The 16,434-nt window shown below is 39.5% G+C and overlaps 1 protein-coding gene across 3 annotated transcripts in view; it reads left to right on the top strand.

Moving 5' to 3' along the window:
* Positions 1 to 9,310, top strand: part of nbeal2 (neurobeachin-like 2) — a 202,607-nt gene extending 193,297 nt beyond the window's left edge. For all 3 annotated transcript variants that reach the window (XM_048595708.1, XM_020515436.2, XM_048595707.1), the window contains 4 exons: positions 76 to 237; positions 2,227 to 2,375; positions 4,378 to 4,513; positions 7,032 to 9,310. In XM_048595708.1, the coding sequence (XP_048451665.1) occupies positions 76 to 237; positions 2,227 to 2,375; positions 4,378 to 4,513; positions 7,032 to 7,139 (555 nt within the window). In that variant the 3' untranslated portion in view covers positions 7,140 to 9,310. The remainder of the gene's footprint in view (positions 1 to 75; positions 238 to 2,226; positions 2,376 to 4,377; positions 4,514 to 7,031) is intronic.
* The last annotated feature ends 7,124 nt before the right edge of the window (positions 9,311 to 16,434 follow it).

Genomic DNA, 16,434 nt, shown 5'->3' with positions numbered 1-16,434 from the left:
TGAACATTGTCACGTTCCTTGAGGAAGGTAATTACCAAATATTTTCACAATTCTTAAGCCTTTCTACTTTTACAGGATGGCACTGTCATTGTGCATACAGTTCGACGAGGTCAATTCATGCGGACCCTACGAATGCCCTGTGAAAGCACGCTGCCCATGACCATTGATGACCTTGTCATTGGATGTGAGGGTCAGATTGTTATTCACAGCAGTATAGAAAGCAGAGCATCATCAAAGGTAACAACACAACTCAAAATGGCAGAAGGATTAGAGGAGTTGAAAAGAAGTTTTTTCACTCGGGATGGGGGGAATCCAGAACATACTGTCTTAAAAGAGTGGCAAAGGCAGAAACTCTAATCGCATTTTTAAAAATTACTTAGAAATGCACCTGATGTGCAGTACCCTGCAAGGCTGCAGATCAAGATTTACAAAATGGAATTAGACTGGATAGTTCATTTTTGGCTTGGCATAATTCAATGGATTGAATAGCCTCTTGTCTTAACCTTTGTCTTGTTCCTTGGGGAAAGTAATGAAGAATCATGTGAGTGACAAGTGCATTGTGGCAATAGTCAGAGTTGAAATATTTTAGATTCAGTAGCCAAAGATACCTAAATAGTTAATGGCAACTCAATGGGCAGAATGGCCTACTTCTGCTTCTTTGTTTTATGGAATTATGCAGATGGGGATTGTCACCTGACAAGGAATAGTTAATTTACTTCATATCTAGGGGATGATAACTTCTAACCACTAAATATAGAACAGGTACATGTGATGTCAGAATCATATCCATCATGCAGCTCAAGGTCACATTTTAGTTTACTTCATGCTGAGGACTATGTGCTAGCCTTTCCAAACAATTGCATAGATAAAGGTGCATAGGATGCAGGCAAACTCTCTGATGCCTGTTCAGGAATGTCTGCAGACCAGGATCTTGTCACCTCAATTTTTTGTGACTGCTACCTCCACTTTGTTCTGGTCCCTGACTGCTTAGAATTGTTAATGCTTTTTCAAAGACATAGAATTAACACAGCATTGATTTTTCTAAGACTTCCATGCTATCCTAAAAAGTATGATTTATCAATGATTTACTCCAGGATATAACATAAGTTTGGACCAAGATAACTCAGTAATAGCTGTATTGGATGAATGAAACCGACAGCTTCACAGGATATCAGAAAATATGCATCATCTAACACTGCATCCTTGGGAGACACCATTTGTCTTACCCTACTAATTTGAATGCATATCCTCTATCCATACTCTCCATCATTTTCTTAATTATTTTGTACCTAAGCCAATAAGTTGCCTCCAGTTCTACGTGTTATCGGTTTTGACTTCAGAACCTTTTTGAATGTCTTCTGGACATCCAAATAAATGACATTCATCAATAATTAATTGCCATTTGATGTTATTGATACTTTTAATCAAATTGTTCAGACAAGTTACAGCATATGTTTGGGGCAGATGGGACATGAACCTGAACCTTGTGCCTACAGGTAAAGACAATATCACTGTTCTACAAAACATACATGTTATATCTTTCGGAAATTCAACATATTTGTTGGATGTGACTTACCTATTACAAACCAAAGCTTCCTTCGACCAATTCCAATTTGTCCAAATGCTTAGGTACCCCAGTCCTAGTAACAGATTATAGTAACTTCCCCACAAATGATGTTACACTAGATAGGAAATTATAGACCTACTAGTGTATCTTTTCAATTTTTCTTTCTATAGTGGAAAGTTATTGGCAGTTCTCCAATCAAAGGGTCAGTTCCTAAATTGAAAGGACATTGAAAGATCATTAATCATTCATCAACAATTTCTTTTCATTTTAACATTCTAGAGTAGACACCATTGAGTTCTGAAGAGTTATCTACTCTTACTCTGATTAGTTACCCTATTATAAACATAATTATTGAACTAATGGGTTCATCCCTGTGATTTTTTTTCTCTCTTCGTATCTCTGGTCCTTTACCATTATCTCCATGTGTGAAGGATGTGTGATAGGTTGACCGTACAGTGGTTTGAATCACAGAAAATGTCAGGTTTCGCATTAGCTGTGAGGCGAGAAACAGTTAACATTTCCGATCAATAACCTTTCCTCAGAACTTCAATTAACTGTTAGTTAAAGGGATATTTAAGAAATCTTTCTATGCTATTAATATCCCCTATCTCCCTTTACTTAAGCTCAATTCAGTCAATTATTTCATTGTTTAAATCTAGGATAAGATGTTCTTACATCTATATTCCGTGAATGGCAAACACCTGGCCTCTGTGCCCATGGATGAGCAGGTGTCTGCAATGTGTATCGTTGAGGAGTTTGTGGTACTGGGTACCGAGCAGTGCTCGCTGCAGATCCGGGACCTGCAGAGGTAAAGTTCACATTGTTATATTTGACACAAAAGACAGATACAGTGCTATTGAAATTTGGGGGAGATTGATTGTCTTCAACACCATAAACTCAAATAAATGTATGCATTTGAAACAAAAATTTGCTTTAAGTGATTCAATGCATAAATGGGTGGTTTTGAACCACATAAGATGAAGTTGGATGAGTCAGTGCAAAAGCTGGGTAATGCTAATAGTGTGGAGTGGATTTGGCTGTGTCTAACCCATGCTGTCATTGCCCTGAGTGTTTGATGGGAAAGTATAATTGGAGCTTAACTCTGTATTTATAACCTATTAAAAAAAAAATCAATTATTTTGCACTGTTCTCAATCTGATGAATATCCTGAATATTTTGGTCACAACAAGAGCATTGTGTTACTGATTCTGTTGCAGGGGACTCTCACCTTTTCATGGATCTTAAGGATTTGGTGCCAGATTTTCTTGGCTCTGCTTTTGGTAATTGTATGGAGCAGATAGATAAGTAAATCTGACAGCAGCACCAACACAATGGTAAAGTCCTGCTGTACCCAAAATCAGAGCAGAGAGTAGGAATAAGTGGGCATTTCGCAGACTGGTGACAAGTTGAAAGTGAGGGCTGCCCACCGGGATCCGTGTTAGGATCCTTGCTTTTTCTGATTCATCTAAACAATTAGGTGGGTGTTAAGGGAAAATCTCTGAATATGCAGATGATACTAAGCTAGGGAGAATAGTGAATTGTGCAGATGATGCTGACTGACTTCACAGGAACACTCTCAAATTGGCCAAATGGGCAGACACCTGGCAGATGAATTTAAGTGCAGACAAATGTGAGGTAATGCATTTTGGTAGAAGAAGTATGGAGAGACTCAATGTTGCAATAAACAAACAGAGGGACCTTGGGTTCAAATGCATAATTCTCTGAGGTTGGCCAGGTGAGTTGAATCAATGGTTAAGAAGGCATATGGGATCCTCTGGTTTTTAAATAGGCTGAGAGTATAAAAGCAAGGAAGTGATGCTACAACTTTACAAATCATTGGCCAGACCACATTTGGAGTATTACATTCAGTTCTGGGCATTATAATTTGAGGAAGGATGTTAAAGCCCTGAAGAGATTTATTAGAATGATACAGGAATGAGGAATTTTACATACAAAGAAAAATGGGAGAAATTGGGCTCATTCTCCTTGGATTGCAAAAGGTTAAGAGGTGAACCTTACTGAGGTGTTCAAAATCATGAACAAGTTTGACAAGGTAGAGCAGGATATTCTGTTTCCAGTAGTTGATATGTCAGTAACTAGGGGTCACAATTTCAAGTTTGTCAGCAAGACAGCTAGGACTGAGATCAGGAAAAAATTTCCTTACGCAGAGAGTTGTTAGGATTTGGAATGTGCTGCCTGGCGAAGTGGTGGAGATGAATTTCATAGGACGTTACAGAAGAAACCTAGATATCTATTTGAAAATGATTAATTTTGTGGGCTCCGGAGATAAGGTTGGAAAATGGGACTAGCTGGGTAGCTTTCTCAGCAGTGGGACAGACATGTTGGATTGAATAGTCTCCTTCTGTATTGTAAAATTCTATGAATAATGCATTAACCTTAAGACCTCTATGTCACAGATTTATTAGAATAAAACCAAGATTTAAAGTGTTACTGTACGAGTACAAGTTGCCTTAATATGGCTGTATTCCCTGTTTAAAAGTTTGACCGTGATATAATCAAGGTGTAAGTATGATTGACACAGAAACTTTTCTGGTGGGGGAATGAGAAGAGAGGGAACAATATTTGGAACTATACAATTTAGGAAATCAGGAGTCACTTTTTCTCACAGACTAATGGAAATCAATAATTTTCGCCCTCAAAGCTTGTAGATGCTGAGTCAATTTAACTTCTTCAAATTGAGTGTGATAGACTATTGTAGATTGTTGACAGTCTGATGGTAATGACGTATGTGTCAGAGAAGTTGTCTTTGTTAATGTCTGTCATGTTATTTCGTTGCTTTTTTTCTCTAGTTTGAAGAATGCAATGGAGCAAATGGTCATGAAGGTTCCCATTCACTGTGTCTCCGTTACCAAAGATAACAGCCATATTCTAGTTGGATTGAATGATGGAAAACTAATTGTAGTAGCTTCGGGAAAACCCTCTGAGGTAAATCACAGTCAGAAAGGCACAAGACGCTTGGTGGTATGACAGAAATTACACATTATTTTTATAACACTTTAATGAATTAAATCATTTGATGATGCTTCATTGATGTGTAAAGATTAATATTGAGCCAAATAACTTACAAGGGAATGTTAAGTTCAAAGAAAGGCCAAAACATCTCAGCTCAGAGAATTGAGTACATAATCTTGACTAATTTGTGGTGTATTACTAAAGGAGCCCTGCAGTAAAAGTAATACCATTCCATCAGTTGGGATATTAGTATGTTGTAGAAATTTCGAAGAGCAGTCACACCACCAGTGCTACCACAACAAAATAAAGGCCACTCGCCTAATTTTCAGTACATGGAATCTTCCTGTGTACGAATTGGCCACTCACTGTATTAGGCTATTAAAAAAGTATATTTGCACCTCAGGTAATCAATTGGCTGAGACACACTTTGGGATGACCTGTGGGAGTGATTTGTAAATCTAAGCTGCTCCTTATGTATTGAGTAGTTACAAGTGACTGATCTACTTGGTCAAAATATTATTCATTTATGTCATTGGAACCTGAGTTTGAATGGAACTCAGACCCAGGCCAGTACAGCAAAAACTTCACCCAGCAAAGTCTGCATTGGCTTTTTCAAAAAGCATTACAGATGGTCCTACTCTTCCATAGTATCTCCAAATCCCTGAAATTTTCACTTCCTTCAAATAGTTAATTGGTGCTGTCCCACTGTCACATTCCACTTCACACAGCAGCCGTGCCTCGTAGTGTAGCGCATGTTCCCTGGTGCTGCTCTCCCCTGAAAAACTGTGAATGCCTGGTCACTTGAAATTTTCATAACTTAGATCAAAAATTTCTTTTGTATCAAAGGATAAAGGAAAGAAAAAAGTAAGGAAAAAAAGTAAGCAAAAGTACTGTAGCCAGATTTGCACAAAAATAGGCAGAAAAGCAAGTTTTGGGAGGATACATACAGTTTACAGAGAGAGATTGATAGGTTATGTAACCAGGCAAAAAGTTGGCAGATGGAGTATAATGTGGGAAAATGCTCATTTTGGAAGGGAGAATTTAAAAAAAAGTATTATTTAAATGGGGAAAAACTGCAGAAGGCCAGAATACAGACACACTTGGGCATTTTTGTGCATGAAACACAGAAAGCCAGCATAGGTGCAACAGGTAATCGGGAAGGCTAATGGAATGCTTGCCCTTATTTCAAGGGGTTTGAAGTATGAGAAACTGGAAGTATTACTACAAATGTACAAGGTGCTGGTGAGACCATATCCGGAGTACTGAGCAGTTTTTGTCCCCGTATTTAGAGAAAGGGTTCATTTCATGGGTGGCAGTTCAGAGAAGGCTCACTAGGGTGATCCCTAGTGTGGGGGAATTGTCTTATGAACAAAGGTTACTCAGGTTGGAATTCTACTCATTGGAATTCAGAAGAGTGAAAGGTGATTTTTAAGGGGCTTGACAGGGTAAAAGTTGAGAGGATGTTTCCCTTCATGGGAGATTCTAGGACCAGAGGGCATAATTTCAGAATTAAAGGGATATAATAATATCTTTCTTGCAGTTTGCCTTTCCACCTATTTTCGTATTGTGTGCAAATTTGGCTACAATACATTCAGTTCCTTTCTCCAAGTCATTTATTCCTGATTCCTTGATATAAAAGAAATTTTTATTCTAAGTTCTGAAAGGTTAAGACTGAGGTGAGGAGGAGTTTCTTCTCTAAGGATCGACCGTCTTTGGAACTCATTGAAACAGAGCTCTCAGGGTCCTTGTGCCTATTTAAGGCTGAATTAGATGATTGATAGAAGGAGAATCGAAGGTTAGGAGGAGAGGGCGGGAAAGTGAACGTGAGGACTCTTGGATCAGCCATGATCCTATTGAATGGTGGAGCAGGCACAAAGGGTTAAATGGCTTACTGCTGTTCATATATATATATAAAAGAGAAGCAGATAAATTGATTTGAGGTGCTGATTAGTCATGATGGTAATTAGAAAGTGGAAGTGTCCAAGGTTGCGCATCAGGAATTGTCACATAGCTAAGGTACTGAAGAGTTGCTGTGTCCATGTGGCCACAACTTAACAACATTCAGGAGTGGAATGGTGTGGCACGGTGGCGCAGTGGTTAGCACTGCTGCTTCACAGTGCCATGGAACTGGGTTCGATTCCACCCTCGGGTGACCATATGGAGTTTGCACATTTTCCCCGTGTTTACATGGGTTTCCCCTGGGTGCTTTGGATTCCTCCCACAGTTCAAAGATTGTGCAGGTTAGGTGGATTGGTCATATTAAATTGCCCATAATGTCCAGGGATATGAACGTTAGGTAGATTAGCCATGGCAAATATAGGGTTACGGGGGTAGGGTAGAAGCTTGGTCTGGGTGGGACGCTGTTCAGAGGGTTGGTGTATACTTAATGGGCCCAATGGCCTGCTTCCACACTGTAGGGATTCTCTGAATGAAGAGCGAAATGGATGACTGATAACAGCATTTCTTAGTTTAATCTCTGTACTTGTTTCAGATGCGGTCAAGTCAGTTCGCTAGGCGGCTGTGGAGTTCCACCAGGCGTATTTCCCAAGTGTCATCTGGAGAAACTGAGTACAACAAGACTGACGCAAGCACAAAGTAGAACTCCTCTACAATTAGCCACATTCTACCAAGAATCCATCACTGTTACAATCTTCAAAAACAAACATTACAATTTATTTAACTTTTTTTTAAAAGATGAAAACTCAGCGAGACTAGCAGGCTGGAGAAGCAGAGGGCTGTGCTTCTTCATCCAGGTATGATGAGCTGCTTTCACCAACCAAAGCGCCTGTTCAGATCCAAAGGATTTAAAACATTGAATGTTTACAATGAATGTGGGAGAATGATTCGATGCCTTAATACTGCAAGGACTTTTTAAATTTTTTTTTAGACATTTGTTGATTTTTGACAACATTTTTCTTTCTGCACAGTGTGAACTTCCGGGTACATGTAGAATGTTGTAGTTATTATGAGGGTATGAAGATGTTAATAACTGAGTTTTGGAGGAGATTTTTTGCAGGGCTGGGATAATTTTTATCATTGCTCTGAATCTTCATCTTTTCAATCTTTGTGTCACTGTTACAAATTGGGTAAGTTAAAGATATAAGACATATTGGTAACGTTTAAAATATATGTACAAGATTGTTATCCGCTAAAACTTGATGCCATAGTAACAGCTGATATACAATTCATCTGCTAATAGTTAGTCTTTCATATCCATTTCCATACCTTATATTTCCCATAAATTCATTTACAGCACAGAGAAGGGATGTTTGGCCCATTTGAGTCAGTGTCAGCAGTTCAGTCAGTTCCATTACCTTGCCCTATCCCCATAACTCACCTATTCCAATTGCACTTCGACTTTCCTTTTGGAATAATTGATCATCACTACTTGTACCACCCTTATGGGCAGCTAGTTTCAGATCATTAGCATTGATTGTGTAATAAAAGCTCCTCTTCTTATTTCCCCTAGGTCTCTTGTAAAAACCTTAAATCTATATTCCCTCTTCTTTGTACCCATTAGCTGATGGCTCGTTTTTCTTGTCTACCTTATCCAAACTTGAATTAATTCTGTGCACCTCTATCAAATTTCTCCTCAATCTCCATCGCTTCAAGGAGAACAATTCCAGCAACCTTGTACCAAAATCTCTTGTACCTAAAATTTACTGTATCTGTTGGGCTGAGTTAATTGTGATACTGTTAGATCAAAGTCTTTGAAATCAGGAACATATTAAGATACCCCTCTCCAATTTATACAATTGTGTGTTGAAGTTTTTTGCTGGAAAAGGAACCAGTGAAATGATGATGCAATTATTACCAACTTAGTCTTCTCATAACAATAAGATTTTTAAGATCCTACCCTTCAGGTAGGAGCATCATTCCTTGGGATCACATGACAGGAGGTTGAATCTGTCATTTTCATTAGTTTGAAATTGCTTACTGAGCACTTGTAATCTACCATTGTGTTCCATTCACACCTGAAAATGTAGAGTTATCACCATTATCCTCTCAGTTAATTCTTCATGAATCACTATGTCAAGTAATAAGGCCCAGACAATTTAACAGGGTATTAAAAGAGAATTAGATAAATACTTGAACAGAAGATATTTATGAGCAGTAATTGGATTGCTGTATCAAACAGCTGATATATTGGCATAAAATGGGCTAAATGGCCAATCTATTGATGGACATGGCTGTAACAATGCCTTTCCCAACCTTGTCTCAAGGAGGCATGTCTTTTGTTCTATCTGATCTCCAACTTCTCTCTGTGATATCTTTTCCGATATTATTCCTAGTTTTAAGCATGACAATTCCTGTCCTTAAATCCTGCTAAGTTGCAATGCATCTTTTTCTCCCTTTCATTCAAAATCAAAATGCATGACACTGACTCCTACGTTTAACCTAATTTACTTGCCTCCAAGACTTTTGAACCATGGACGTCTTGATTTGCCATTCTTCCTGAAATCTGCATACTTTTGAACCCCAGCTTGCAATTACTGAATTGATGTTTTTTGATTTACTTGTCTTCCCTTCTACTATTCTCAATTTTACAGATAGTTTTAATAATAGAATATTAAGTTGAATCGGAATGTAACATTTTGTTTTAGTTCTCTTGAGCAATAGTTGAAGATGGGAGATTCAGGCAGGATTTCCTCTCCTGATCACTATAGAGCCAGTTGAAGTTGAGATTGAGGCCACTTGACAGGTTAAACAATGTCCTGATGCACACTGTCTGGCACAGATGTAATAAATGGACATTTGGGTGAAATTATAGTTATGAGTCCCTGGTACAGTACTATAACTTCGGGGGGGGGGGAAAAAAGGAAAGCTGATGGAAAATTAAAGAATGAATTTTAAAATTGCTATAGAGCATTTTCATATTTTATGTTTTATGTGTTGACTTGTTTGAAATTTGGGCTGTTGCTAAAATTGAAGTGGGAAACTATTACTAGATCGTTATTCTGGGCAAGCTCATCTTTTCATTTCTCACAAGAATGAGCTACTTAAATGGCACATTTTCATTCACTGGCCCCTTTCCCCTTCACCTTATCCCTCGTGATTGACAAATATTATCTGTTTAATGATGATATATAAACTGCTGATATTTGATTCCTGATATTTATTTATGGCTGAGGTGGTTGTTTAATCAGGAAACTCACTTCTTCTCATCTCAGTACCCTATAAATACCATTCTTTAAAATTCATCAAGCATTCAATTTTTTTTTCCACTGTTAAAGGATTTTTGGGCCCCGTTATATGAGTTTTAAGGCATATTTTGAATTTAATGGATTTTTAAAAGTGATTTTAGTATATACTACTTTAGTTTAGTAATTAGCTCCATGGGAAAATAACTATAATTTAGTTACAGGTATTATACAGTAGTACTTAATGAACCCACAATCTTCCATGCCTCAAAGGACAAGGGAAAATCACCAACAAAGCACATCACCTACAAACTCAACCCCAAATCGCACATTATTCTAACTTGGGACTGTTCCTTCATTGCTACTGGGTTGACATTCTGAGGTTTCTCACCTAACAGCATTTGGGGTGTGTCTATGCCGCATGGACTGCAATGATTCACAAAGGCAGCTCACCAGAATTCTAAGGCAAGAAAGAATTAGCAAAAAATGCCAACATAGGTTGGGACAATGTTTTAGACTTCTTGAAAACAGGCCGGGTATTTCATGTTTGCACTGGGACGTGGTTTTGGCCCAGCAAGAACAGACAATGTTTCATGATTTGATGTGGATGTTATATTTGCATTGGATAAAAAAAGTCGCTGTAACCAATGAAAACTTAACTTTTATACAAATTATTAAGTTATTCTGGAGACAGCACCTTTTCATGCTTTGGGTGCACCAGAGTTTGGGCCACATAGGCCACGGTTTTTAAATGAAGCCAAGCAGGTAGCTCCCAGTTTGGATAGTGGTGGAGACATGAAAATTGACCTTGACAGCTTTGGGTGGAGAGTGGGGTAAATCTGGGATGATTGCACCTCCTACCTTCAGTAATTCCTTTTGGAATTTCACTGGTGATTCATCGGTGATAAATAGAGCTCATGTTCTCTTTTTTCCTTAGATGACATATGGGTACTGTTGACATCTTGCATTAAATAGCTAACCCTAACCCTATTAACTGTCCAAACCTGCAGCTGGAAGGAAAGTCCTGATTTTTAGATATTGAATTTTCATCATAGTGAATCTACAAACATCACTTGTTCCCAATGTTTCAATTTTTAAATTAAGCCAGCATTCATTTCTGGTAAATGCTTAATAAACATTCCCTACAAGACTCTCATCACAATCAGAGATAAACCTGTTCACCATCTAAATTTATCATTGTTGTTAGACCCCACAGAGCAGCGGCAACAATATTATATTTAGACTTACAAACGTGTGTGGTGATATGAGGTTATTATTGTCCCAAATGGTATAATAAATTACTTTCTGGCTCCAATATGATAGGATGCAACCAAAGGTTATAACATAATCATTCCAATAAATTCCATGTGCGTTCTTAATTTTCCTTTCTTCCAACTTGTGGCACCTCCCACCCACTCTGCCACTGCATGTGCCACCAACTGAGTGTCAATAGCACTCAGTTTCTAGAGCATCCACTTATCTTAAGGGACTGGGAATGCTTGGCAAATTTGAGACTTGAGAGGAAGCATCATAAAAATATTAAGCTGCCTGCTTGCAGAGTTGAGGGCCCTGGCATCTCCTGATCTCAAACTAATTTGTGGTCTTTCCTCCAAACTCCTAGCAATGATTTTTAGAATTGTGCCCAATAAGTCTCTGCAATTTTTGAGTCTCACATTGGATGTTGACTGAGAGCAGACACTGGACCCAGTGATCCTAAATTAAGAGCACTTTTGGACTTGTTTACTTCTTCCATTTAGGACCCTGTTTCAACAAAAATTGAATCAAGGAGAAGGGACCGTAAAACAGATTTTCAATATTTAGTTGATATCTACTCCATATTGCCAGAATATGCACACTTGTTGTCATTATCTTGAAATTTGACACTGATGTTGCCTTATTTTCTGCTAGCAGGCTGAATACTTTCTTTTTGTAAAACATTTCATGTGTATGTGAATTAATATACTTTGGCTTGTTGGAGAAGGCAACTAAATTTTATTTAAATTTGTTGGACATCGACTTGAGTACTGTGATTTGTAAAAGAAATGTTGATACTTTGTGAACATGTGATTGTGAAGATTTTTTGAAGAGGTTTTGAAAATGGAAAGTGGATATATTTTCAAGTTTGGTGTTTTGCACTATGCACATTAGACCATCACAGACACAGCTATGGGTATTGTTTCTATCAGCAATTTTAAAAAAAAATTAGGTAAAGTTATAAAGCCAGTAGTCACTGCTTGGATTTGAAGCTTTTCTTTTTAAGAAAACAACAGCTGCCTTTGTGTTTATTCCACTGCCTGATTGGAGAATAGGTGTTTCGATGAGTACATTCCATAGACATTGAATTTAAATTCAATGCATTTATGTGTACAGGTACATGTGTTTCCCCTTTTTCTGTTTGTCTGTGCGTGCGTGCGTGCGTGTGCGTGTGTGTGCGTGCGAGTGTGTGTATATGCGCGTGCACATTATGTTACAGGGAAAATGCCTTCAGTGTAAAAATAAATCTTGTGGCCTTTTTTTTTGATCTGTTTGTCCACTTACTGTTTGTGGTGTATGTGACTTGAACTTTTGCTTTCAAAAACACTGAAAATGGAAAATGTTTTATAAATACATATATTTAAAAATATCATGCTTTGATTTTTGTTTGTGCACACATTGAATCACCCTACTGAAATTTAAGTCATATGCTTTTTGAGAAAATCATAAATCATAGGATCCCTACAGTATGGAGGCAGACCATTCGGCCTATTGAGTCCACACTGCCCCTCTGAAGATCATCCCACCCAGACCCACTCCCCTACCTGTCCCCATAACCCTGCATTCTCCCACGGCTAATCCATCTAGGCTGCACATCCCTGGACACTATGGGCAGTTTAGCATAGCCGATTCGCGTAACCTGCACAGATTTCTATAGTTGCCAAATCTTACTTCCATTTTCTTTTTTCAGTTTCTAATTTTGGGGTTTTTGTTTCTCCTTGATTCTTTGCGATTTCTGGATCCTTCTGTCTCAATTCCTTCCAGTTTTTTTGAAGCATGGTAACATGCAGAATAAAATACTGCAGCTTTCTATCAAACAGTCTAATCTGAGAGAGTGCTGCCTGAAGCACAGTCTAGTAAGATAGATCTGGCATACAGTGGTTATGTGACTAAACTGATCAAAGAACAAAGAAAATTACAGCACAGGAACAGGCCCTTCGGCCCTCCAAGCCTGTGCCGATCCAGATCCTCTATCTAAACCTGTCGCCTATTTTCCAAGGATCTGTATCCCTGTGCTCCCTGCCCATTCATGTATCTGTCTAGATACATCTTAAATGATGCTATCGTGCCTGCCTCTACCACCTCCGCTGGCAATGCGTTCCAGGCACCCACCACCGTCTTCGTAAAGAACTTCCCACGCATATCTCCCTTAAACTTTTCCCCCCTCACCTTGAAATCGTGACCCCTAGTAATTGAGTCCCCCATTATGGGGGAAAAAGCTTCTTGCTATCCACCCTGTCTATACCTCTCATGATTTTGTAGACCTCAATCAGGTCCCCCCTCAACCATTAGAAAATGTAAATAATCCTAATCTACTCAACCTCTCTTCATAGCTAGCGCCCTCCATACCAGGCAACATCTTGGTGAACCTCCTCTGCATCCTGTCCAAAGCATCCACATCCTTTTGGTAATATGGCGACCAGAACTGTACGCAGTATTCCAAATGTGGTCGAACCAAAGTCCTATACAACTGCAACATGACCTGCCAACTCTTGTACTCAATTGCCCGTCCAATGAATGAAAGCATGCCGTATGCCTTCTTGACCACTCTATCGACCTGCGTAGCGACCTTCTGAACACCCAGATCTCTCTGTGCATCAATTTTCCCCAGGGCTTTTCCATTTACCACATAGTTCGCTCTTGAATTGGATCTTCCAAAATGCATCACCTCGCATTTGCCTGGATTGAACTCCATCTGCCATTTCTCCGCCCAACTCTTCAATCTATCTCTATTCTGTTGCATTCTGCGACAGTCCCCTTCACTATCTGCTACTCCACCAATCGTAATGTCATCTGCAAACTTGCTAATCAGACCATCTATACCTTCCTCCAGATCATTCATGTATATCACAAACAACAGTGGTCCCAACACGGATCCCTGTGGAACACCACTGGTCACAGTTCTCCATTTTGAGAAACTTCCTTCCACTACAGCTCTGACTCCTGTTGCCCAGCCAGTTCTCTATCTATCTAGCTCGTACACCCTGAACTCCATGCAACTTCACTTTCTCCATCAGCCTACCATGGGGAAGCTTATCAAACGCCTTACTGAAGTCCATGTATATGACATCTACAGCCCTTCCCTCATCTATCAACTTTGTCACTTCCTCAAAGGATTCTATCAAGTTGGTAAGACATGACCTTCCCTGCACAAAACCATGCTGCCTATCACTAATAAGCCAATTTTCTTCCAAATGTAAATAGATCCTATCCCTCAGTATCTTCTCCAGCAGCTTCCCCATCACTGACGTCAGGCTCACCGGTCTATAATTACCTGGATTATCCTTGCTACCCTTCTCAAACAAGGGGACAACATTAGCAATTCTCCAGTCCTCCGGGACCTCACCTGTGCTCAAGGATGCCGCAAAGATATCTGTTAAGGCCCCAGCTATTTCCTCTCTCTCTTCCCTTGGTAACCTGGGATAGATCCCATCCGGACCTAGGGACTTGTCCACCCTAATGCCTTTTAGAATACCCAACACTCGCCCTCCCCCCCCCCCCCCCCCCCCCCCCCCCCCCCCCTTCTTTATGCTGACTTGACCTAGAGTAATCAAACATCTATCCCTAACCTAACATCAGTCATGTCCCTCTCCTCAGTGAATACTGACGCAAAGTACTCATTAAGAATCTCACTCACTTTCTCTGACTCCTCGCGTCACTCCCCTCCTTTGTCCTTGAGTGGGCCAACCCTTTCTCTAGTTACCCTCTTGCTCCTTATGTATGAATGAAAGGCTTTGGGATTTTCCTTAACCCTGTTTGCTAAAGATATTTCATGACCCCTTTTAGCCCTCTTAATTCCTTGTTTCAGATTGGTCCTGATTCTTCCAAAGCTTCATCTGTTTTCAGTCGCCCAGACCTTATGTATGCTTCCTTTTTCCTCTTTGCTGGTCTCTCAATTTCACCTGTCATCCATGGTTCCCTAATCTTGCTCTTTCTATCCCTTCTTCAGAAGGAGGGTGTAGGCCCGAAACGTCAGCTTTCCTGCTCCTCTGATGCTGCTTGGTCTGCTGTGTTCATCCAGCTCTACACCTTGTTATCTCAGATTCTCCAGCATCTGCAGTTCCTACTATCTCTGATCATTCAGTGATGTAGGTTGGTCCAAACATCAATGCAAACTGTATTATGGTAATTTGCAAATCTAAATTCAGTTATTCTAAAAAGAAATATGGAAGTAAAAAGCTGTTATCAGCTAAAATGACTGTAATCAAAACTCAACTAGTTCTAAACTATTAAAAGGATTAAATTTTGATACATGAAATGCAAGACATAAAAGTAGAGGTTGGACTTTCAGCCCATCAAGTCTGCTCCACCATTCAGAGTTTTTTTTTTAGTACAATCTATGCGTGGACATTGTATTGTGTGCGCAGAGAACCACATTACCTTTCACGACAGTGTTGTTGTAAAACAGTTTGTAAAGAAAATGTATATGCAGCTGAGATAACAAGGTGTAGAGCTGGATGAACACAACAGGCCATGCAGCATCATATGAGCAGGAAGGCTGACGTTTCGGGCCTAGACCCTTCACACAGCTGAAATGAGCAACCGGATTATCAAATGGAAAGATGAAAACTTGACCATGAAATGAAAATCAAACCTACCCCTATCTATGGGAGTGGCCCTAGTTCTCTACTGGTTAATTTCGTTTTCTATGTGTTGTAATCTCTGCACAGAACAGATAATATGATGAGGCACTGATCGCTTGAGGTCTGAAATACAAAGGTACAGTACTAATAAAGATCATGTTTATCAGTCATTCAAACTGAACCAGATGAAATGAAAGGACTTGCATTTATGTGTTACATTTTATGACATCAGTTTCTCTCCACTGCTAAGTATTTGCAAGCGTACGTTGTAAGAAACAGAAGCTAATTTGCGCAATGTACAAGGAAAGTGGTTAAGCAATACATGCTGGCAGGATATCCTGTTCGTTTCGCTCGTGCTGTAGAATGTTTAGATCATGAAGGGCTGAGACCTTAAAGTTAGATTTGCATTGCTGAAAGACCTGGACTCTCAGGCATCATGTGTCCTGAGTCTGTGGTGTGAATTTAAAACTCGTTACATTCTGACCGATTTGAGGGCGCTACCCCTGCTTTAAGATTGAGAGCCCAAGTTTTCCAGTGACCTTGTCTGTAGGAATATGTCTACTGATTGCTGAGCTGATCAGAAAATCAGAAGCACAGAAGTATTTAAATGTCACCATGGAACCAAACTTAAAAGTAACAGGTTAAGTGCGATACGTTTGTTCAAAAGGACAGTATGCAAATAGGGATTGAATAAATGATGGGAATTTCGACATCATAGGACTTAGGCAACTGAACAGGAGCAGGCTCTGATAATAAGGTGCAGAGCTGGATGAACACAGTAGGCCAAGCAGCATCATAGGAGCAGAAAGGCTGACATTTCGGGCCGAGACCCTTCATCAGAAATGGGGGAGGGGAAGGGGGTTCTGAAATAAATAGGGAGAAAGGGGGAGGCGGATAGAGGAGAAGATAGGTGGAG

The sequence above is a fragment of the Rhincodon typus genome, chromosome 4 (assembly GCF_021869965.1).
Source record: "Rhincodon typus isolate 14 chromosome 4, sRhiTyp1.1, whole genome shotgun sequence".
NCBI lineage: Eukaryota > Metazoa > Chordata > Chondrichthyes > Orectolobiformes > Rhincodontidae > Rhincodon > Rhincodon typus.
This window is presented reverse-complemented; position numbering and strand designations above follow the sequence as displayed.